The sequence below is a fragment of the Loxodonta africana genome, chromosome 3 (genome assembly GCF_030014295.1).
Source record: "Loxodonta africana isolate mLoxAfr1 chromosome 3, mLoxAfr1.hap2, whole genome shotgun sequence".
In the NCBI taxonomy this organism is placed as follows: Eukaryota; Metazoa; Chordata; class Mammalia; order Proboscidea; family Elephantidae; genus Loxodonta; species Loxodonta africana.
The window spans coordinates 30,555,255-30,579,368 of NC_087344.1; the positions used below are offsets into that span (position 1 = coordinate 30,555,255).

The window sequence follows — 24,114 nt, forward strand, 5'->3', positions numbered from 1 at the left end:
ACTGGGAGAATGGATAGAGGAACAGAAACACAGCACGGGCGGATGGACAGACTGAGGCAAAACAGACGGACACAAAGGGTAAATCAACAGACAGATTGGGGTGAATGGAGGGACAGATGGACGGAGAGGTGGGGTACAGATTGTCAGATGTGGCACACAGACAGACTGGGCAAATGGATGGAGAGACAGAATGAGTGGATAAACAGATGAACAGAGAGGTGAGACCCATGGGTGGTGAGATGTGGCAAACGGACAGAAGGATGAGTAGAAATGGACAGGATGAGTAGAAGGACAGACAGGGTGAGTGGATGGACAGACTGGGCAAAACAGATGGACCGAAAGGGGAAGTCGATGGACAAACTGACTGAGAGGTGGTCAGACGTGACACACAGACTGGGCGAATGGATGGAGAAACTGGGCAAAAAGGACAGACAGAATGGGCACACCGGCCGGAAGGTGGGGCCCACGTGCAGACAGGCCCGGACATACAGTAGGACGGACAGACAGAGAGACGGACGCACGGATGGACTCACTTGCAGGTGCGCTCCCGGCCTCCAGTGCGGCAGTCGAAGTTGTCATAAAGGCAAGCCGGTGAGCTGCAGGCGGGGTCGCAGCGGCTGTTGTTGAAGAGGCGCCAGCATTGCAGTGCCGCGCACTGCCGCCAGGGGTCGCCGACGCTCAGCGTGCAGTCGCCGCCGTCCCAGCCGCAGCCCGGGCTGTTGCACTCGCGGTCGCAGCGGCGGTCCCCGCGCTTGGCGCGGCAGGCGGCAAGCGGGCACCGCGGCTCCTCGGGCGCCTCAGGGAGCGCAGCTGGCGTCTCGCAGCGTGGCCCGGCCCAGCCCGGGGCACACGAACAGAGGAAGAAGGGCGCGAGTGGTGCGGGGCGGCACGAGCCCCCGTGCAGGCAGGGGGCGGCTGCGCAGCTGGAGTTGGTGGCCCCCGGCAGCGACCCCCGCGAGCCCCGACAGGAGGGCCCCGACAGCCCCGGGGGGCAGGCGCAGCGCGGCCCGCGGACCGTCTGCTGGCACGGGACGCCCACTGGGCATTGCAGCTCCCGACAGGAGCTCGCCACTCGCTCGCAACGCGGGCCCCAGAAGGGCTAGAGGTGGTGGAGAGGAAGGGAAGAAAAAGTGGGAGAGGGGAGAAGGCAGGAGGAGGGGGAAGGAGGGAGAGAGGAGGGAAGCTGAGGGTCAGGACTTGGGACAGGTTGAGTCTCCGACCTCCCCAGGTCCCGCCCAACTTCTCCCCCCTGCCTGCACTGGAGGCTCCATCTAGCAGAGCCGCCCACCTTCCCCCCTTCCCAGGCCACACGCCTACACCCTCCAGGTAATTTCAGCCTTTCCCGAGGAAGCCCCACCCTTTCTTTCTCTCCCCTAAAAGCACGGCCCTCTCGAGGGCACGCCCCGCCCCCAGAAGCTCTGTCTCCCACGTGAGCGCCCACCCACGCCCACCCACACCTACTGGGACACAGTGGCAGGCGAAGGTTAGCGCACCCCCCTGACCCGGGCTGGGGCGGCACTGGCCTCCGTGTTGGCAAGGCTGGGACTCGCAGGGCGACAGGACGGTCTGACAGCGCGGACCTGGGAAAGTGGGAGGGGGTGGATCAGCTGTACCGGGGGAACAAAGGCAGAGTCCCAGCCCAGTCACTCTCCCAAGCTTACCTGTGAAGCCTGCGTGACAAAGGCAGTGGAAGCCCCCACCTGGGTCCTGCAGGCAGTCCCGGGTGTGTGCTGAGTGGCAGGTGCCCGGGCGACACTCATTAATATCTGCCTCACAGCGCAGGCCAGTGTAGCCTGGGGCACAGGTGCAACGGAAGCCACCCACCAGGTCCACACAGGTGCCATTGTGCAGACACAGGGGGCCCAGCTCCTGGGGTGGGCCTAGGCTGCAGTCGTCCTCATTGATCTCACAGAGCACACCTGAGGGAGGGGGCAGTCAGGGGCGATGGAGTTCCAGCCTCCCATCCTGTTCCCTGACCCTGGCCCTGGTGGCCCTGGCATACCTAGCGTCCCAGGGGGGCAGGAGCAGAGATAGCGGGCCACCAGGTCTATGCAGGACCCCCCATGCTGGCAGGGCTGGGAGGCACACTCGTCCACATCATCCTCACAGTTGTCACCAGTGTAGCCAGCTGGGCACTGTGGCATGGAGGCAAGACAGACACTCAGCCCGGACGGACACAGACACACCCAACCCTCCCTGTGAGGTCCCAGAGAAGCCAGCACAGAGGACACACACAGACGTGAAACCCACAGCAACATGCCTAGTGTGCAGAACACACACAGAGATACACCCAGCCCAGAGGGACAGACATACAAACGCAGAGGAAGAGACACAGGAGAAACAGCCAAGACACACACCCAGACCCTAGCACATGCAGACACACCCAAAGGCACCATGGCCAGAAACACAGATACACTCAGGGAACAACCAAAGACAGAGACACCCCAGACACAGAGACACCTTGGATCTACAGAGAATTAAAAATATATAGATAGATAGATAGATATAGTTGCCATTGAGTCAACCCCAACTCATGGCAACCCCATGTGTGTCAGAGTAGAACTGCTCCACAGGGTTTTCAATGGCTAATTGTCCAGTAGATTGCCAGGCCTTTTTTCCAAGGAGCCTCTGGGCAGATTAAAACCTCCAACCTTTTGGTTAGCAGCCGGGCATTTTCACCACTTACACCACCCAGAGATTTCAACTGAAGAATGAAACCCACAAAAATATACCCAGTCACAAAACCAAACACCCAGACATGCCCAGAGAGAAGGCACACACAGGGCCACATCCAGACACACACAGGCATGGCGAGACCCTCATGCCCTCCCTGGGCACCCCGTACCTCACACATGTAGCCTCCCATGTAGCCACGGCAGGTGCCCCCATGCTGGCAGGGCTGGGCCAGGCAGGGGTCCACTTCCTGCTCACAGTGGCTGCCTGTGCGGCCATCTGGACACAAGCAGTAGTGGGCACTGCCCTCGTCCACACACCGCCCGCCTGCCTGGCACAGCTGCTCTGGCCGTACACCTGGGGCAGAGAAGAGCAGCATCAGACACAGAGGCAGCCACACATGCCTCCCCTCCCCCCCACCAGCATCACCCAAGTTGTCACACATTCCTCAGCTTGCACACACACACACCCCCACTGGCATCAACCACAAATCACCCTGCATCCCTACTGGGGTCTCATCAAGGTTGTCACACATACCCACACCGGCATGGCCTTGGTCATGTACACACATCCCGGTGGCATCGCCCATGGCATCACCCAGCATCCCTGCTGGAGTCTCATCAAGGTTGTCACAGGTCTCCCCACTGGCAAAACCTCAATCACACATGCACGCGCACACCCCTCTGCGAGCATCACCCATGGCATTACCCAGCATCCCTGCTGGCATCTAATCAAAGTTATCTCACACAGTCCCAGCTGGCATGGCCTCAATCATAAGTGTGCATTCACACACACACACACACCAGCGTGGTCACTGTTATGGATTGAATTGTGTCCCCCCCCAAAAATATATTGGAATCCAAAGCCGTATGGCTGTGAATGGGGTCACTGTGAGTCAGAATCGACTGGATGGAAATGGGTTTGGTTTGGTTTATACATGTAGTTGTTGTTAGTTGCCATCAAGTCAGCCGCCACTCATGGAGACCCCCATGTGTGCAGAGCAGAACTGCCCTGTATGGTTTTCAAGGCTGTGACTTTTTGACAACAGATGGCCAGGCCTGCCTTCCAAGGCCCCTCTGAGTGGGTTTGAATCACCAACCCCTGGGCTAGTGGTCGATCACGTAACTCTATGCCACCCAGGGACTCCTGTGGATATAATCCCATGTGGAAATAGGGTTTTCCTTTTTATGTTAATGAGGCCCTATTGGTGTAGCGTCTGTCCAGAACCTACTCACCTTTGAGATATAGAAAGAACAGATGAGGCACAGAGAAGTAAGCACACAGGGGAAGATACATGCCACGTGGGGGTCACCAATGAACCAAGGAGTGCCGGAGCTACAGAAACTGAGAGATCTTCCCCCAGAGCTGACAGAGAGAGAACCTTCCCCTAAGCCAGGGCCCTGAATTCTGACTTCTAGCCACCTGAACTGTGAGAACATAAATTTCTGTTCATTAAAGCCCCCACTTGTGGTATTTCTGTTACAGCAGCTCTAGGAGACTGACAGTCACACACTGTGTCCCACACACCACACACACACCTTCACCAGATGTCACAGTCACACACACACCTTACAAGCCCCCACACACTCAGCCACACACCCAGTACGTCCATATGCATCACTGCACCTCCATCACCTCACATTAGCGAGTGCCCACAGCACCCTGCCGAGCCCCGCCCCAGCCCGTGCTCCCCCTCACCGATCTGGGCTGCGGCCTCCCTGCAAGGCAGGCTCCGGATGTCGCAGAGGCGGCCGCTCCACCCCGGGGGGCAAAGGCAATAGAAGGAGGCGCCAGTCTGGGCACAGCGACCCCCGTTCTGACAGGGCGCGCGGCTGCACCAATCTACCAGCGTCTGGAGGGGAGTGGGCTGAACATCACTAGGGGAACCCCCTATGAACCGCACCCAGTTCCTCTGCCAAGACCCAGGCACCACTAGGGAAACCCTCTAGGAACCACACCCCGCTTCTCTGCTAAGACTCGGTCCCGAGGGTATCCGGCAGGCGCCTTCCCCAAACGACCCTCTAGGCTCCTCCCCCACAGCCTCTGAAGACCCCACCTCAGGAACCCTCGCAGGCCCCTGCCCCAGAACACCCCTCCAGACCCCTCCCTCAGGTTGCCAGAAAGCTCCTCACCACGACTCCCCCACAACACCGCGACCCCCATCCATGCAGGCCCCTTCCCGCAGAATCCCCAGCGACCTGCCCACCTGGCACTGGTTGCCAGTGAAGCCCTGGGGGCAGGCGCAGTGGAAGCCCGGGTGGGCGGTGCTGCAGACGCCCCCATTCAGGCAGGGCCGAGACAGGCAGGGGTCGACCTGATGTTGGCAGTGGGAGCCTGTGTAGCCAGAGCGGCACAGGCAGCTGAAGGAGTTGACGCCGTCAATGCAGGTGCCTCCGTTGAAGCAGGAGCTGGGAGAAGGTGTAGGTCAGGCCCCGCCCATCAAGGCCCCGCCCCCTCACAGGCACCGCCCCTTCGCGGGAACAGCACTGAGAAGTTGCTGCCAAAGCAGACCCACCCTCCCTCCTTGGCTTCTCCTAGGGGTGGGGACTCCACCCTCTCTCTGACCTCCCCAGGTCCCAAGGAAGAGCTGCCCCTTTCTTAGCCCAACTTGCCAGGTATTTCAGTGCTAAAGTATTTCAGAGCCACATGGAGGCCCCGTCCCAGCCTGTACCCCAACCTAAAGGTGACCCTCCCAAGCATGCACTGCCCCTTCATCGGCCCAGCCCCATCAGACATCCAACCAAAAACCCACTGCCGTCAGGTCGATTCTGACTCACAGCGATCCTACAGGACAGAGTAGAACTGCCCCATAGGGTTTCCAAGGCGGTAAATCTTTACAAAAGCAGACGGCCACATCTTTCTCCCGCAGAGTGTCTGGGTTCCAAATGACAACCTTCCAGTTAGCGGCCTAGCACTTTAATTAATTCGCCCCTAGGGCTCCTAATAGAGCCCCTAAAGTGGGGCCTGAACTGAGGTTCCCCCATCTCTGCCCGTCCCACTCCTTCCCGAGCCCCATCCCATCTCTGAGCTCCAATATGGACCTGCCTCAGGCCCCACCTACCTGGGGCTGCAGTCTGGCAAGTCCCGTTCACAGTGAAATCCTCCATAGCCAGGAGGGCAGGTGCAGGTGAAGGAGGCCACGTGGTCGGTGCAGGTGCCCAGGCCACAGGGGCTGCTCAGACACTCGTCCACATCGTGGGCACAGCGGGGGCCAGCGAAGCCAGGGAGGCAGGAGCAGGAAAAGGAGCCCACGCCATCCTGACACAAGCCGCCATTCAGGCATGGGTCTGTAGGTGGAAGGGCAGCAGGCTGGTCACTTGTCTTGTCCTCCATCAGCCCAGCCCCTCCCTGGCCATAACTTGTACAGAAGGGGACTCTAGAGGAGATCTGGCTCCATTGGGAGGGTCCCCATGTGGTCAGGGGGCTCAAATCCTGTCCCCTTCCATGGCCGTAGAAGTCCCTGGGTGGTGCCAACAGTTAACACGCTCGGCTGCTAACCGAAAGGTTGGAGGTTCAAATCCATCCAGAAGTGTCTCAGAAGAAAGGCCTGGCAATCTACTTCCAAAAAATCAGCCACCAAAAACCCTATGGAGCATGCGTAGTTGGTGCAAATGGTTAAGCACTGGACTACTAACCAGAAGGCTAGTGGTTCAGACCAACCCAGACGTGCCTCCAAAGAAAAGCCTGGTGATACTATTTCTGATAGGCCACAGCCTTGAAAACTCTGTGGAGTGCAGCTTTACTCTGCACACGTGGGGTCTCCAGGCTTCCAAATTTAAAACCGCATGTGTGGCTTGTGTCACATGTCTGTGGGACAGCGCTATTGGAGAACTCTCTGAAGGGCTGCTAGCTCAAACTTTACACACAGTGCTAACGTGCTTCCGGCCAGGGACAGTACACAGGCTTAAGAGTCTTCTCCTTACATTCTGTGTGACTTTGGGCAAGTCACTCAATCTCTCTGGGCCTCGGTGTCGGGCACATAGGACAAGCTTGAGGACCAGGCTCCCTAGGTCAGTCAGCACCCCCCATAGCTTCCCTGTACTCACTGGGGTCACAGTCATCGATGTCCTGATCGCAGGAAGGGCCACCATACCCCCCATGGCAGGTGCAGCTGAAAGTCCCTGCCAGGTTGGTGCAGGTTCCATGGGGGCCACAGGGTGAGGAGCCTGCACACTCATCCACGTCTTGCTGACATCGTGGGCCTGGTCAAAGCAGGTAAGGGAACACCTAAGGTTAGCGGTGCTGGGTAGGGTCTGAAGATACCTGGGGCTCAGGAAGAACTGAAGGCTGAGCCGGGCACAGGCAAGAACAAGTCATGGTGCTGTTCACCCTGGGGGTTTTGCACACGCTGTTCTGGAACTTTTCTCTCCATCTCAGAGAGTGGGAAATGAATACACTGATGGAAATCTGCTCTTCCAGGACAAACAAAAAAAACAGCCTTTGGCTGTCCAGATGACTCAAACTCACAGCGAGCCCATGTGTGTCAGCGTAGAATTGTGCTCCATAGGGTTTTCAATGGCTGATTTTTTGAACATAGATTGCCAGGTCTTTCTTCCGAGGCACCTCTAGGTGGACTTGAAACTTCAACCTTTTGATTAGCAGCCGAGCCTGGTAACCATTTGCATCACTCAGGGACTCCAACCAGTTGTCATCAAGTCAACTCCGACTCATGGCAATCCCATGTGTGTCGGGGCACAACTGTGCTCTATAGGGTTTTCAATGGCTGATTTTTCAGAAGTAGATCACCAGGCCTTTCTTCTGAGGTGCCTCTGGGTCAACTCAAACAGCCAACCTTTTGGTTAGCAGCTAAGCGCCTTCACTTTTTGCACCACCCATGGACTCCACTCATCTGGGAAGCTGTCCCCAAACCCCCAGCCAGCATCCTAGCTCTACCAGCTCTATATTCCTTTCTCTTCTCCAGCTCACATGGGCTGGCGGTATTTGTGTCCAGCTCCATCCTTTGGCAAAAGGAAGCCCCTTCAAAGGCAGGGTTGGGTGAGTCCCCTCTGGTTCCCCAGCATCACCCCATACCGGGCAGGGTGCATAGGAAGTGAAGAAGAGAAGGAGGAATAAGCAACTGGTATACCTTGCCAGCCAGGGGGGCAGGAGCAGACAGCCAGCTGGCCAGGGGCAGACTCACAGTGGCCCCCATTCTCACAGGGGTTCGGGATGCAGGGAGACGGCAGCTCACACTGGCGGCCTGTGATAGATAAGCAGAATGAGGTTCTCTCATCTCCCTTCTGATACCCACCCCCCAAGTTCCTGAGGGGAAAGAGAAAAGGAACAAAATAGGTGAACATAGACGAGGAAGAGGGAGAAGGGAGAAAAGATGGGGGTTTGGGGAAGGAAAGGGATACGGACCCTGGATGCCTGGGGGACAGGTGCAGTGGAAGGCCACTCCATCGCTGGTGCAGGTGCCACTGGCCCCACAGGGCTGGGACTCACAGGCATCCTGGGCAAGGCTCTGGCCACACCTGGGGCCACTCCAGCCAGGCTCACACACGCAGCGGAACCTAGCAGGAGGCATTAGGGGTGTCAGGTGGGCCAGGGAGGTGTTGGGGGGTCAGGGGCTGGGGAAAGGCCTCACCCGCCAGGCGCATCATGGCAGACACCGTGACTGCAGGGCTCCTGGGCACAGGGGTGGCTGGGTGGGAGGCAGAGTGGAAGCAGGGAGCCCAGGGGGCACAGGCAGCGGAAGCCATTTTCTCCATCCACACAGGAGCCTCCCTCAGCGCAGGGGCTGGAAGCGCACTCGTTGATGTCCACATTGCAGAGGGGCCCTGGCAGGGGGCACACAGGCAACCCTGTCATACCAGGATAAGGATGTCCGAGCCCCCTTCCAGGCCCAATGCCTCCCATGGAGGTTCAACCTTGACCCACTGAGGACAGCCACACCTTTGAGCAAATGCTGAATTGTGTCTCCTCCAAAATTCACGTCCACCTATATTACAGATTAAATTGTGTCCTGCCAAAATATGTGTTAGAATACTAACGCCTACACCTGTGGATGTTGTTCTATTTGGGAATAGGGTTTTCTTTGTTATGTGAATGAGGCCATAACAGTGTAGGGTGAGTCTTAAACACCACTTTTGAGATATAAAAAGAGCAGATGAGGCATAGAAGCAAGCAAGTAGAAATGGGGGAAGATGGATGCCATGTGAAGATCACCAAGGAACACTGAGAAGAACGCTAGAGAAGCTGAGACAAGGATTTTCCCCAGAGTGGACAGAGAGAGCCTTCCTCTAGAGCCAACACCATGAATTCAAATTTTTAGCCTCCTAAACTGTGAGCAAATAAAATTCTGCTCATTAAAGCCACCCACTTGTGGTATTTCTGTCACAGCAGTACTAGAAAACTTGTGAATGGAACCTTATTTGAATATAGGGTTTTGTAGAGGTAATTGAAGTCATACTAAATAAGGGTGGGCCGTAAATCCAATACAAAAGGTGTCATTGTGAGAAGAGAGAAAGTTGGAGACAGGACTATGGACAGAGACACAGCAGAGCAGACCATGAAGACAGAGACAGAGATTATTGGAGTGAGGCATCTACAAGCCAAGAAACGCCAAGGATCGCCAGCAACACTAGAAGCTGAAAGGGACAAGGGAGGATCCTCCCCGGGAGTCTTCTGAGAGAATGTGGCCCTGCCAACACCTTGATTTTAGACATCTGGCCTCCAGAACTGTAAGACTCTGTTGTTTTAAGCCACCCAGTTTGTGGTACTTAACATATGGACCTCATTCTCATACCACATAAGCTCTTGTTCAAATCAGGACAGCCACGTCCCCAAGCCAAGGCAGCATTGTTCCAGTCACTTTCATCCACAAATTTATACAAAGTCACTTCTATTTCCATAAAGCATCGCATTGCCCCCACCCAGAGATACCCCTGTCACCGAGTCTGGACACATTCACATATGCCCCAGGATAATCTTGAACCAACACGGGGACAGCCTCATGCCAGCGAGAGAGAGAGCAGAACCTCAGGGCAGAAAGTGAATAATCTCATTGGACAAGTGTGTGCCAAGAGAGGGTGGGGTGCAGTGGATCACTTTTATATGGCCCTTCTCGCTTTGGTCTTGTAACTCCCACCAAATGACTAGGTAAAAAAAAAACCCATTGCCATCGAGTCGATTCCGGCTCACAGCAACCCTATAGGACAGAGTAGAATTGCCCCATAGAGTTTCCAAGGAGCGCGTGGTGGATTCGAACTGTCGACCGCTTGGTTAGCAGCTGTAGCACTTAACTACTACACCACCAGGGTTTCCAAATGGCTAGGTAGGACTATGCAAATGAGGTGCTTGTGGCCCATCAAGGGGATTGGATAGGTTGCTAATAATGCGAATATGGTGCATGGTACGCTTACAGAGGTGGAACCATGCAAATAAGGTATATGGAACCCTAACAAGAGGATTGGTCAGATTTGCCATCCCACTAGGCTTAAAATGAGCCATCCAAGAGGCGACAGGGGATTCACTATCACCAAGAAAAAAAAATTTAGAAGTGGAGCACATTCTTTGGGCCTAGGATCCTTGCGCTGAGAACCTCCTGGACCCAGGAGACAGAGAGAGAGGGTAAGAAGCAGCAGAGAAGTTGCAGCAGCAGAAGCAGTAGAACCAGGAGACCAGCATGGAGAGGGAAAGCTGAGCACCTTCAGACTGAAACTTGCTAGTGGAGCTAAAAAGCTTTGTAACACTTGCCCAAGCAGGTCACAGGCCAGGTCAGCCAGCACAAGAGGCCCAAGAGTTCCAAAAGACCCAAGGGGCCAAGGGGCTGCGGCCAGAAAGAGGCCTGCCTATAAGCTGTCCTAACCAAAGAACTGTCTTCTGAGTCATTTCTGATCCTGAATCCTAACCTGTTTCTTCCCCAGTAAGCCCCATATCCGTGAGTATTGTCTATGAGTTCTGTGCGTCCATTGCAATGAATTATTGAGCCCAGCAGGGAAGAAGGGAGTACCATGGGAGGGACGACTGGTGTCGAAATTGGTAAAAAGGTGGGAGAGAGGGGGTATGTCTGACCTCTGCGTCATAGGAATCAGCCTTGGGCTGATGCTGCTGGTGATTCTCCCTCCCCCTCGTGAAGTTAGACGAGGTCAGGCACTTCTGCCACATCATTTTTTACAGAAGGCCATGACCTGGCCAGCAAAGACAGGTGACTTCACCATCGCCTGTAAGGACCCTCTTCCCAAGGCAGCCACTCACTTACCTGTGAAGCCAGGCTGGCAGACACAGTCATAGCGGTTGATGCCATCACGGCAGATGCCAAAGGTGCAGGGGTTGCTGGCACAGTCATCGATGTTCACCTCACAGTTCACACCTGAAGAGGACAACATGGCAGGGACTAGCCACCACTGTCGCCCCCCCAGATGCTCCATTGCCAAACCTGTGCCCCTCCAGATGTGGAGTCCCCAATCCTTTCTACCCCCCCTTGCCCCATTCCCAAACCTGTGCCCCTCCAGGTGTGCTGTTGCTGCCCCAGCCCAGTCCCCAGCCCTACCTGTGGTGCCCGGTGGGCATCGGCAGAGGTATTTGTCCACTAGGTCTAAGCATTTTCCCCCGTGGCGGCAGGGCTGGCTGCGGCACTCATCCACCTGGCTTTCGCAGCGCGTGCCGGTGTAGCCCGGGGCGCAGGCGCACGAGAAGCTGGCGATGCCGTCCACACAGCGCCCGTGGTGGCAAGGGTCTGGGGAGCAGTCGTCGATGTTTCGCTCACACAGGGTGCCCTCAAAGCCTGTGGAGAGCGCGAGGGTCAGGATGAGCCCGCTGGCCAAGTTCTGCCCAAGGCCGTGCCTCAGCCCAATCCTGGCTCGCTCTACCTCAGGCCCCGCCCACAGGGCCGTCAGGAGACTGACTCCACTCGGGCCCAGCCCCCAGCTTGCCGCCAATCCATCCAGCTCCAGGGCTCTTCCCTAACCACGACCCTCCCGAAGCTGTGGCCCTACCTCCAGTTCTTACACAATCAGCCCTGTTCCAGTCATCACATGGGAGGTGCCTGGGGAGGATAAAGGGGTTCGGACCGCCCCCTCTAGTTAAACTAGTCCTGGAGCCTGCTGGATCCTTTCTTTGGCTCTCCAGTAGCCTTTTCTTTGCATGTTTCCATCATTAGCTCCTCCCCTACCCTTACCTCTGTCTGTCCATCGTTGGCTCCTCCCCTATTCTCTGCCATTGGCTCCACCCCCAGCCTCACCTGCGCCTATGTCCATCATTGGCCCCACCCAGGTCCTGCCTTGCTGCAGCCTCTCATTAGCACTGCCTGGTCCCCAGGCTCTCCCCAAGCCTGTGATTGCCCTCTCCCGTACTAGGCTCGCCTCTAAATTCCCTCCGGCCTGTCATTGGCTGGTCCTCGCCCCACACTCACCCTCTGCGCAGTGGCACTCGTAGCCGTCAGGCTGGTCGACGCACTTGGCGCCATTTTTGCAGGGCGTGCTGGCGCACTCGTCCACATCCAGCTGGCACGTGGCGCCACTGAAGCCTGGGGGCAGAAGAGAGGGAGGGCGAGGAAGGCCCAGGCAGGGTCAGGAGCGGTCACTCCTCACCAGCCCTGCTCTTTTGGGTCTGGGAAGCCCATTTACTTGATTTTAAAATAATTTCAAAGTTTTTCACAAACGCGTGGTTTCTGACGTGTTACCCACTAGCATGGCCTTACTCACCTTTGCCCCTACACCCAGGGCCCATCCATTACCAGCCCCACGGCCCAGGGAGCTCACCTGAGGGACAGGTGCAGCTGAAGCCATTGACGCGGTCCTTGCAGATGCCACCGTTGACGCACGGACTGCTCTGACACTCGTCAATGTCCATCTCGCAAAATGTGCCTGTGAAACCTGGGGGAGACGGGGGAGGATCGGGGCAATGGAGGCTTCCCCTTGGTGTGAAGGGGGTCAAAAGGGAAGATGGTCCCCTCCTTACTCATGGACAGGCCCCCTGGACCTTGACCCCTAATCTTAGATTCCGATTTTGGCCTCAGCTGGACCTTCACTCCACTGTGGTCCCAACTGGTCCAAGGCTCCTGAGATTCCATATTGTCCATATTGTCCTTCAGACCCTCTCTCCGGGACTAAGTCCAGGCCAGGCCAGGCCCCCAGGCCTAGTCCTACACTGCAGGCCCCACCTTGCCCTGTGCACTCTGCCCCGCCCACCCTCATCTCAGCCCCCACCCCACCACCACCACCATGCATGTCCCAAGACCTGGACTCCACTCCTAGCCCACCTGAGGCTCCTCCACTTGGATCCACCCTCAGCCACACCCACAATTCTGCTCTGGCCCTGCCCCCATCTGTCCCAGGCTTTGCCCCCAGTCTTTCAGGGTAGCCCCAAGCCCAATTTCACCCCTGCCCTCCCTCCTCCTCCTCTGCCGGCCCCACTTGGCCCTGACCTTGACCTCAGGCCTCAACCTTAGTCTCGCCCACCACACACCTGCCATACAGATGCAGGTGAACTGGCCGATGCGGTCCAGGCATGTGGCCTGGTTGCGGCAGGGCCCCGACAGGCACTCGTTGATGTCGGTCTCGCAGCGTGGGCCTGTGTAGCCGCGGCCACACTGGCACAGGAATGAGCCCTGTGTGTTCACACACCGGCCCAGATGCTCACAGGGGTTGGCTCCTGGGGAAGGAGGCACAGCTGGTATTGGTGTGGTCAGTCCAGGCCCCGCCCCTCCTTACCCACTCCCAGACAGACCCCCTCACCGATGGAGCACTCGTCCACATCCTGGTCACAGGCCCCTCCTGTGAAGCCTGGGGGGCAGGTGCAGATGGCCCGGCCATTCACTGGATTGGTGTCACAGATGGCATCCTCGTGACAGGGGTTACTGACACAGGCATCATCAAGGTGGCAAAGGAGCCCTGGGAAGGGGGGGCAGGCAGAGGTCAGTGGACTCTCCAAATCTTCGTAAAGGTCTCAAACCTTTGTTTTTGTTTTGTTCTGTTTTTTGCTTTTACCTGCAGTGTATTTAGTACCAAAAAAAAAAAAAAAACCCATGGCCATCAAGTTGATTCCAAGGCTATAAATCTTTACGGAAGCAGATTGCCACATCTCTCTCCCACAGAGGGGCTGGTGGGTTCAAACAGCCAACCTCTCACTTAATACTTTTTTCCAATCATTTATTATTAAAAATTTCAAACATACAGAAAAGTCGATAATTCATATACCCACCATTTCCATTCCACTATTGTTAGCTCTATCAATCTATCTAATCTCATCTATCATCTACCTTTTTCTTTTTTTTTTTTGAACCATTTGAAAATAAATTCCAAACATCCACTTATTGTTTTTAACTCTATTGAAGCATTTTCTGCTTACAAAAGCATGTTACCCTCAAGCCTTTGCTTCTGCAATACCCGCAGCCTGGCATGCCCTTCCCTCCATCTCCAAGTCCCCCTTCCCAAACACCTTCTCTGACCCTTTGTCCTTTTCAAAGGTCTCTTTCACTAGAAGCCATCCCCTGCTTTCTCAGTTTGCTGTTAGCTGTCATCAAGTCAACCCCTGATTGACCATGCCAACCCCATGCACAATGGAACGAAATGCTGCCCAGTCCTTCGCTATCCCCATGATTGGTTGTGGATCAGACCACTGGGACCCATAGGGTTTTCATGGGCTGATTTTCAGAAGTAGATCACCAGGCCTTTCTTCTTAGTCCATCTTAGTCTGGAAGCTCTGCTGAAATCTGTTCAGCGTCACGGCAACATGAAAGCATCCAGTGACAGACGGGTGATGAGTGATAGCTGTGCATGAGATGCACTGGCCAGAATGGAACCCGGGCCTCCCACATGGAAGGTAAGAATTCTACCACTGAACCACCACTGCCCTCTGGTTTCTCAGTTACACGTCCCAATAGCTCTCTATTCCCGTAGCTGTAGCCCCAGGCCGTGGCCAGCCTCCTCCCAGGCCTTCCCCAGTCTTATCCTTCCCCCCAAACCCAGCCTCTAATATCATCTTTCTACTACTCAAGTCAGACTCCATTCTGGCACCACTCAAAAACTATCAAAGGCTCCCTGCCACCCTCAGGGAAGAAAGCCACTCACCTGTCTTGCCCATGGGACAGGCACAGTAGAAGGAAGCCACACGGTCATGGCAGGTAGCCCCGTGGAAGCACACGGCTGTGGCACAGTCATCAATGTTCTGGCTGCAGCTCTCACCTGTCCAGCCGTTGACACACACGCAGCTGTGGCCACCCAACGTGTTGAAGCAGGTGCCCCCATTGTGGCAGGCATTGGGCTGCAGCTGACACTCGTCCACGTCCTCCGTGCAGAACTGGCCTGTGGTGCACAGACACCCCAGTCCAGCCACTTGGTGCATGCCCACCTGGGCTCCGCAGCCCAGCTCCCTTCACCCCAGAACCCACCTGTCCACTCGGGGGGGCACTGGCAGTTGTAGGTGTTCACACCATCCACACACGTCCCCCCATTTAGGCACCGGTGTCCTGGACAGTCGTCCACATTCACTTCACAGTTTTGGCCCTCAAACCCTGGCATGGGGGGAGGGGCAGTGTTATGGATTGAATGGTGTCCCCAAAAACTATGTGCTGTAAACCCTAACCCCTATACCTGTGGATATAATCCCATTTGGAAATAAGGTTTCCTTTGTTATGATAATGAAGCCATATCAGTGTAGGGTGTGTCTTAAAACAATCCCTTTTGAGATATAAAAGGAGCAAGTTAGGCCCAGAAGCAAGGAAGCACAGATGGGGGAAGAAAGACGCCTCATGGAGATCTACGCGGAACTGAGGAAGAGAAGCTGAAAGAGAAAGGACCCTCCCCCAGAGCGAACAGAGAGCCTTCCCCTAGAGCTAGTGCCTTGAAATCAGACTTCTAGCCTCCTGAACTGTGAGGCAATACATTTGTGTTCACTAAAGCCACCCACTGTGGTATTTTTGTTACAACAGGACTAGGAAACTAAGACAGGAAGGATGGCCACAGCTGGGCTGCCTCCTGTCCCCTCCCACTGGCTCCACTGGGCACAGCTTACTTACCCGGAAGGCAGGCACAGTCGTAGGTGTGCTCACCACTCTGCCGGCAGGTGCCCCCATTCCGGCACGGCGATGGGGCACAGGGCATAGCAGGGTTCTCACACAGTGGCCCCATGTAGCCAGCTGGGCACTGGCAGCGGAAGGAGCCCGGCGTGTTGAGACAGGTGGCCCCATGGCGGCAGGGCCCACCCGCCCGGCACTCATCCACATCACTGCGGCAGCTGCGGCCCTGGTAGCCAGCCGGGCAGGAACAGACGTAGCGTCCATCCGGCCCCACAGAGCAGCGGGCACCATGGGCACAGGGGCTGCTGAGGCAGGGGTCTGGCAGGGAGCAGTCCGGGCCTGGAGGGGTTGGGGGAGGGTGAGCTTGGGATTGGCCACATGGTTGCCTGCCTCAGGCTCCCCTCCAGACCCCCCCCTCACCTCGGAAACCACGAGGACAGCGGCAGGAGAAGCGGGCAGTGCCCGCCACCACCGAGCTCTGGCACACACTTCGGCCAGCACAGGGGCCTGAGTGGCAGGGGTCTTCCAGCTGGCACCGCTCACCCACCCAGCCTGGCGGACACCTGTGGACAGAGACAGGTCAGTGGGGGCAGGACAGGACACAGAGATACACACAAGACAAGCAAGAAACACAAAGGCAAACAGCCCAACAAGCACACGTATTCATTCGTGCAACAAGTATTGCCCGAGCCCCTATTAGGAAGCCAAACCTGAAACCTGTTGCCAGGTGACATGGTGGCCCCATGTGTGTTGGAATAAAACTACACTCCATAGGAGGAGCCCTGGTGGTGCAGTGGTTAAGAGCTACAGCTGTTAACCAAAAGTCTGGCTGTTCGAATCCACCACCACTCCTTGGAAACCCTGTGGGGCAGTTCAACTCTGTCCTATAGGGTCGCTATGAGTCAGAATTGACTCAGCAACAACGGGTTTGGTTTTACCTTACAGAAGTAGATCACCAGGCCTTTCTCTCGAAGTACAGCTGAGTGGATTCAAACCATCAGTCTTTTGGTTAGTAACCAAGCAGAAACTGTTTGCATCACCCAGGGACCTTACTAGGGACTCACTAGTAATACAGCCAGAAACAAGATAAAAAAGGTCCCAACCTACTTGAAATGGAGTCCCTGGGTGGTGAAAACAGTTGAGTGCTAGACTCCTAGCCAAAAGTTTGGCAGTTTGAACCCACCCAGAGGTACCTCAGAAGACAGGTCTGGCGATCTGCTTCTGAAAGGTCACAGCCATGAAAACCCTATGCAGCATTTCTACTCTGCACACATGGGGTCGCCATGAATCTGAGCCAACTCAATGCACTAACAACGACATACAACATTCCCTCTTGATGCTCACAACCAGGCCAGACAAAGAGAACATACACAATAGTGAATTAATATTTAACATGACCACAGGCAGGAGAGAGGGCCAGGAAGGGTAAATGGGGTGAATGGTGGACCCCAAAGAAGAGATGTCCACATCCTGGAACCTGTGAAAGTGACCTTATTTGGAAAAAAGGCCTTTGCAGATGTAACTAAGTTAAGGATCTCGAGATGAGATCATCTTGCTTTATCCAGGTGGGGCCTAAATTCAATGACTAAAACCAAAAACCAAACTCAATTCTAACTCCTGGCGACCCTACAGGACAGAGTAGAACTGCCCATAGGGTTTCCAAGGAGCGGTTGGTGGGTTTGAACTGCCACCCTCTTGGTTAGCAGCCAAACTCTTAACCACTATACCACCAGGGCTCCAAATCCAATGATCAGAAGACAGAGACACACACAGGGAAGACAGCCATGTGACAACAGAGGCAGAGATTGGAGCGATCCAGCCACAAGCCCAGGAACACCCGGAGCCACCAGAAGCTGGAAGAGACAAGGAAAGATCCTCCCTTAGAGCCTCAGGAGAGAGCATGCCCTGCTGATACTTTGATTTTGGATTTCTGGCCTCTGTAACTGTGACAGAATAAATTCCTGTTGTTTTAAGCTAACAGTGGGGTCATGTGTTATAGCAGCCCCCAGAACTCACACAGAGTAAGGATAAGGCAGACAAAGTGATGGGGTGGGGCTATTTTATAGAATGGAGTCAGGAAAGGCCTTTCCAATAATGGGACACTCAAGCGCAGATCAAAGGCAGTGAGGGGCTGTGGGGAACAGTGCTCAGGCAGAGGGAAAAGCATGTGCAAAGTCTCTGAATCCAGGAGACAAGTGCACAGGCACACACAAACAGACACAGAGACAGACACCCATAGCTGTCCAGTGGGTTCCGACTCATAACGACCCTATAGGACAGGGTACAACTGCTCCATAAGGTTTCCAAGGATCGCCTGGTGGATTCCAACTGCCGACCTTTTGGTTAGCAGCCATAGCTCTTACCCAATAGGTCACCAGGGTTTCCCAGACAGACACAAAATACCGTTTTGTGGGTATTTGTGTTTGTTTGTTTTTGACATACACAAATACACCAATCCACCCTATCAGCCTGGCAAAATCAGACCCAAGGACAGGGCAACCCTCACATGGACCAACACGTGTTGTTTTTGTTAGGTGTCATGGAGTCAATTTTCGAGTCACAACCCCATGTGACAGAGTAGAACTGCCCCCTAGAGTTTTCTAGGCTGTAATCTTTACTGGAGCAGATCCCTAGGTCTTTCTGCAGCAAGCCACTGGGCGAGTTCCAACCGTCAATCTTTCGGGTTGCAGATAAGCGCTTAACTGTTGTGCCACCAGGGCTCCTTGGACAACACCAGGGCCCCCACAAATACTCCAGCCCTTTAGCCAGCCACACACAACCTTTCCTTCATGGGGCGAGGGGGAACTGCGACATCAACGTCGGGATTCCCCTCTTGTTGGGAAGGGTCCATCAGTACGCAGCCCTTTTCCAACCCCAGGAAGGCAACTACGAGGGTTAGAAATTTGAGAGCTGGGAGGGGAGGGGTCTTAAGCCTGGAACCGCCTGGGGGCTGGCGTGGGGAGGGGGGCTACAGGGAGCAGCTTGGAAAGGATTGAGGGTTCAGGCCCAGCCCCCAATGCTGCTCCCTCGCCTCCACTCCTTCCGGTGCTCTATCCGCCCCCTTCCTTGTCCCAGACGCCTGGGGCTGAGCTCAAGCAAGTAGCTGACTCAGTACGCGTCACCCACAAAATCCCCCCGCCCCAATCCCCAGCGGGACAAGTCGGGGCACGGCCGGGCCGGGGAGTGTGCGGGTGACGCTAGTAGGAAGGGGGGCCCAGCTTCCAGCCCCTTCTCAAAGGCCCGCAGGGCGACGCCCACTGCCTCGACTGCGCGTCGGAAGGGGGCGCGCTGCGCCCGAGTGCCGCACACCGCCTGTGCCACCGCCAGTGGGGCGCGGCCCGCCCGCCCCCTCCCGACGCCGCGGGCGGGTTCCCACGCTCCGCGCCCAGCGCCCCCGCCGACCGGTCTGGCCGGTTCCAGCCCCCGCCCCCGCCCCGCCCCACGGCCTGGGCTTTGGGGGAGACGCGGGTGGGGGGGACGCGGATTGGGGGGGGCCCGCCGGGAGGTGAGGGGTTGGCGATGCGGACAAAAGCGTGGGAGCCTGCTTGGGAAGGAAGCCTTGGGAGTTCCATGGGGGTGTACAATTTGGGGTGTCCCCAAAAGGACACGCGTATTTTGGACCTTGAAGGAGATTTGGGGGGCCCTGTAGGGAGTGGTTCCCATGGCCCAGCTCGGGGTCTTGAGCCCGCTCCGCTCCGGGAAATCCGGGCTCCGGGCAGCCGCGAGCGCCGGTGATTCACCTGTCGAGGGGCGGGGCAGCCGCAGGCGTATTCACCTGTCGGCTGTATTCCAGGTGCGGAGCCCTACTGCGCAGGCGCCCGACCCCGCGACTCCACCTCCCAAGCGAGTGGCTCCAGGTAAGATCACACTTTACCCTACTCCCACCACCACCCCCCTAGAAACCCCCTCGACCAGACTCAGCCCCCACCCAGGTGACCCCGGGTGGGACTTGACCAAAGTGAGTGCCTGTGTAACTTCACAGGGGCTCCCCTGGGAATACAGTCGCCCCCAGATCACCAACCTGGGCCCGAACCAGTGCCTGGCACCCATTGTTGCATAAATTAATACATTAATGAATCAATTCATGGCTGCTGAATACAATAATATTACAAATGAAACCAAACATTTCTCCATAACCATGAGGGATTCCTGCTATACCACCTATTTCCTGTGTCCCTACCATTATTATTATTTATAATAATGACACCTATTTATTGAGCACTTTGGTTTTTGGTTTTTTGGTTACCGTTTGCTGAGCACTATGCTGGTCTTTGTTAATCTTTACAATCAGCCTCGAAAAGGAGAGCTATTTTGGTGGTGGTGGTAGTTTGCCGTGCGGTCATTTCTGACTCATAGCAACCCTATACGACAGAGTAGAAGTGAGCAGATGGCCAGGTCTTTTCTGCCTTGGTGCAGCTGGTGGGTTCGAACCACCAACCATTGCACCACTAAGGTTCCTTGAGGAGCAATTACTGCCCCATTTTCCAGATGCAAAAACTGAGGCTCAGAAAGCTCAAAACACTTGCCCAAGGTGTACGAGCCTAGAATTCAAACTCGGCTCATCTGTCCCTGCTCAGCTCTTTCCTGCTCCCCCCAACCCTTTGCCTTTCTTTGTATTAACAGATGACTGAATTCTTGGGCCCCTTTACAGTCCACAAGCCGGGGAGAACATACCTATTTCACAGATGCAGACAGGTGCAGAGAGGGGAAGTGACTGACCCAAGGTACTCAGTGAAAGTGTAGCAGAGCCAACAAATTTCAGAGAAATGGGAGGGTACAGATGGTATCCACACCACTGCCAAGTCCTAGCATTGGTCCCTAAAGTTTGTTGATTGAATAATAACTCCCTCCATCAGAGGCTTTAAAAGTGACTGTATGTAAAGTTGGGATTACCAGTAAAACCAGTTGCTGTCGAGTCGACCCCAAGTCATGCCGACCCCATGTGTACCAGAGTAGAACTAGCTGTATAGAGTTTTAAGTGGTCGTTTTTCAGAAGTACATCGCCAGGCCTTTCTTCCAAGGCACCTCTGGGTAGACTTGAACTTCCAACCTTTGGTTAACAGCTGAGCACTTAACCATTTGCGCCACCCAGGGACTCCTGAAGTTGGGATTAATGGGCCCATTTTCCAGACCCAGACACTGAGGCTTAAAGGATGTACCAGGCAGTTGGCAACATGATGTGGGATTTAAACCCAAGCCAGGTGGACTCCAGAGCCTTGTCGTTGTTGTGTGTGGTCAAGTCAATTCCAACTCCTAGAGACCCTGTGTGACAAAGTAGAACTGCCTCATAGGGTTTTCTTGGTTGTAATCTTTATGGGCAATGTCGTTATGGGCTCAAGCTTAACAGTTGTGAGGATGGCAAAAGACCAGGCAGTGTTTCATTCTGTTGTACATAGGGTAGCTATGAGTTGGAATTGACTCAATGGCACTTAACAACAATCTTTACAGGAACAGAGTGCCATGTCTTTCTCCTGCTCCAGAGCCTTAATCCTGCTCTATTCCTGAAGGGGAAATAAGAGGTTTCATCACTGTTGCCCAATGCCACCAGCATGTAGGAAGTGGCATCAGAAGACAAACCACCTCCCCACACTGGGCCTCAGCTCACTGAGGGCTCCAAGACTCACAGACAGGCAGCCTCCCGCGTGGGCAGCTGGGTGCAGCGACCTCCATTCACACATGGGCTCCCATCCAGGCAAGGGGAGGCTGTGGGGGGCGACAGAGGAAGGTGAGGGTCAGCCAGGCCCCAGAGTGGCAGACCCCTTCCCTCCCCACCCCCCTCAACAACAGCTGTGCCGAGCTGGGGGTGTCTCCGCGGGTGCAGGGAGCCCCTCTACCCGCAGTTCCCACGCCCCAGCCCCAGCTGTTTGGGCTGCAGCTGTCCCTGCCAGCTCTGGCCCTGGGAACCCACAAAGCGGGAGCGGGCAGGAGGTGGGGCTGCCTGTGCCAGATGTGGGGGCTCAGGAAGCTGCCAGAGTTGAGACACAGGATGGGGGTACAGGGCAGGAAGTGCTAACAGGAGGGCTAGGGCTGTTGGCCTGGGTCCCAGGGTCATGGAAGGGGCTAGGCAGGGCAGACTGGGAGCCCATGGGTCTTCCCCTGATGTTGGGCATCGACTACCGTGGGGCAAATATCCAGGAGGGAGTCGGGGCTCTGGCTCCCTGTGGGCAACCCAGCCACTCCTAGGGTAGCCAGCGTTGGACACTGCTGGAGTGGAGCATGTGTGAAAGGGAGGGGCTGCTGGCACAAGATGTGTCCTGCCCTGTCCAGCGTCCTCATCCCTGAGGGCTGTGTCCCTCTGGGGTGTGGCATAGTTTAACAGTCCCACTGAATGGGTCAGGGCGGGGACTGGGTGTGAAGGATCAAGCAGAGAACTGCATGCATGTGTATGCATGTGTGCATGTACAAGTGCGCATGCGTGCCTGCGTACGTGTACACACGTCTGTGGGTGCATGCATGTGTCCAAGAGAGGGAAAGGGAGGATAAGAAAAAACAGAGGCAGAGACATAAAAGAAACTAGAAGTTGACAGAGAGTTCGACTGGACATGAGAAGGTTCACCGTGACATGGGGAAAAACTGACAGGACTCTGTCACCCAGATGGGGTCTGTGGATGTTTGTGAACTCACCCTGGGGCCCCAGGACATGGGCTGTGGGCTGCACTGAGCTGTGGGCAGTGTAAGCCATATGTGTATGGTTTGGTTGTAGGCTAGTGTGTGAACTGTGTCTGGACCCAGCCATGCATGCTATGCCCATGTGCGTGTCTGCATGTGCACATCTGCGTGTGCGTGTTTACATGTGCATACCTGGGTGGGCCTGCACATCACAGACCTGGGGGTACAGACTGGGCCTAGTGTGTATCCCTGTGTGTGAACTGTGGAGGCGAGTGTGCAGCTGTGTGTCTGTGTGTGCACGTGTGTGTCTGGGGTGGGCAGGATGTGCCTGTGCACATGTGAGAGCCAGATGCCGGCATGCCCTTGCACTTGTGTCCCTGTGTGTCTGCATGCGTGCAAGGCCTATGCTCATGTGTGCTCCTGTGTGCACATGTGTCAAGGCACTCTGTGGTCCAGGGTGTGTCCTCACGTGAGCCAGGTGCGCACGTTTGCATCTGTGTGTGACCCGGGCCACGTGTGCCTGCACGCGTGTAACAGGCCATGTGTGTGCCTCGGCCCGCGGGAGCAGCGGCTCCTGCCCGGTCCTGCCCAGGTCGTGGCTCCGGGGCTAGGCAAGGAAGGCCCTTCCCACTCCGACTCCACCAAGCCCAGCGCTGAGCCCCTAAGGAGTCCCGGGACCCCGGGCCACGGCTGGGTCCGCGCCCCTCCCCCGCCGGCCCAGCCTCCCGTGGGGGGCGCCCCGGCATCCCCCGCCCGGCCCCCGAAGCCCAGCCCGCTTTGTCTGGCAAAGAAAGCGCGAGGCCGGCCGGGGGGAGGGGGTGTCTAGACGACGCGGCCATTGTCCCGGACGGGGGAGGGGAGGGTGGGCGGGGGAGGGGCGAGAGGCCCCGGCAGCGGGGGAGGGGGCGCTGGAACTCGAAGGGAGCACGTGAGCCCTTGCCCCCTCCTGTCCCAGCGCGGGGGCGGGTCCCAGGGCCGCCGGGTCGCCGCTGCTGGGGGAGGGCTGTGCGGGGGCAGGGGCGCGGGCAGCTCCGGCTCCAGCTCCGCTCCGGGTCTTGCCGCGCGCCGGCCTGGGAAGTTTTCTCCCAGTTCAGCGCTCCGAGAACTTTGCGCCCCCTCCCCGCCCCCCGCCCGACCGGCCTGCCTGGGATGGGGGGGTAATTTGTGCAGAGTGGGGACACCCCCGGCCTGGGGGCAACCCTGGCTTGGGGGCCTAGAGGCCCCGATCGTGACCTTCCCTGGACTCCAGGCGGGGGTGCGATGGAGCGAATCCGGACCCTCGGGCCCCTCCAGTCTTGGGTTCCTGATCCTCAAACCTCGAGCCCCCAGTCCCAGACTTCTGGGTTCCTTCATTCCCAATCCCAATCACAACTGAGCCTCCTTTCCTCGAAACCCTGGGGCTCTCTCCCCCCCATTCTGCACCCCTGCGCCCCGGAGACTGCACGCGGCCCCCTGGCTCCTGCGCCGCTGCCCCGGCTCGGGGTCTCTAGTTCCCAGGCCCCCAATCCCGGGCTCGTGGGTCTTTGCACTCTCCCCGTCCCGCCCGCTGGGTCCTGGCCCCTCACCTGCAGCCCCCGGCCCAGCGAGCAGCAGCAGCAGAGGCAGCGCCCGCACGGGTTGCGGCGGCGGCGACATCGGGCGGCGGTGGCGGCCCCGGGCCCCTGGCCCCATGGCGGCCGGCCGCGACCCTCCCTCCTCCCTCCTTCCCTGCTCTCCGGGCGCGTCCCGGGCCAGCCTCCGCGCCGCCAACTTCGCCCAAGTGAGGCCGCCGGCCGCCCCGCCCCCAGCCCTCGGCGCTCGCCCCGCCCCGGGGCCGGCCCTGAGCGCCCCGCCCGCCCCGCCCTCGGGGTCCTCTCCCGCCCCTTGCCGGA

The 24,114-nt window shown here is 56.9% G+C and overlaps 1 protein-coding gene across 2 annotated transcripts in view; it reads right to left on the minus strand.

The window, feature by feature from the left end:
* NOTCH3 (notch receptor 3) overlaps positions 1-23,914 on the minus strand; it is a 38,670-nt gene extending 14,756 nt beyond the window's left edge. Inside the window, exons 1-24 of one of the 2 annotated variants that reach the window (XM_064280857.1) lie at positions 23,809-23,914; positions 21,259-21,337; positions 16,055-16,197; positions 15,635-15,973; positions 15,008-15,130; positions 14,688-14,921; positions 13,353-13,508; positions 13,084-13,269; positions 12,378-12,491; positions 12,029-12,142; positions 11,168-11,401; positions 10,877-10,987; positions 8,261-8,453; positions 8,035-8,186; positions 7,760-7,873; positions 6,720-6,875; positions 5,735-5,960; positions 4,880-5,081; positions 4,372-4,525; positions 2,846-3,030; positions 2,003-2,135; positions 1,662-1,919; positions 1,462-1,580; positions 534-1,099 (exon numbers count right to left, since the gene is read on the minus strand). In XM_064280857.1, the coding sequence (XP_064136927.1) occupies positions 534-1,099; positions 1,462-1,580; positions 1,662-1,919; positions 2,003-2,135; positions 2,846-3,030; positions 4,372-4,525; positions 4,880-5,081; positions 5,735-5,960; positions 6,720-6,875; positions 7,760-7,873; positions 8,035-8,186; positions 8,261-8,453; positions 10,877-10,987; positions 11,168-11,401; positions 12,029-12,142; positions 12,378-12,491; positions 13,084-13,269; positions 13,353-13,508; positions 14,688-14,921; positions 15,008-15,130; positions 15,635-15,973; positions 16,055-16,197; positions 21,259-21,337; positions 23,809-23,914 (4,397 nt within the window). The remainder of the gene's footprint in view (positions 1-533; positions 1,100-1,461; positions 1,581-1,661; positions 1,920-2,002; positions 2,136-2,845; positions 3,031-4,371; positions 4,526-4,879; positions 5,082-5,734; positions 5,961-6,719; positions 6,876-7,759; positions 7,874-8,034; positions 8,187-8,260; positions 8,454-10,876; positions 10,988-11,167; positions 11,402-12,028; positions 12,143-12,377; positions 12,492-13,083; positions 13,270-13,352; positions 13,509-14,687; positions 14,922-15,007; positions 15,131-15,634; positions 15,974-16,054; positions 16,198-21,258; positions 21,338-23,808) is intronic. The other variant, XM_064280858.1, reaches the window with a different exon arrangement.
* Positions 23,915-24,114: the final 200 nt, after the last annotated feature.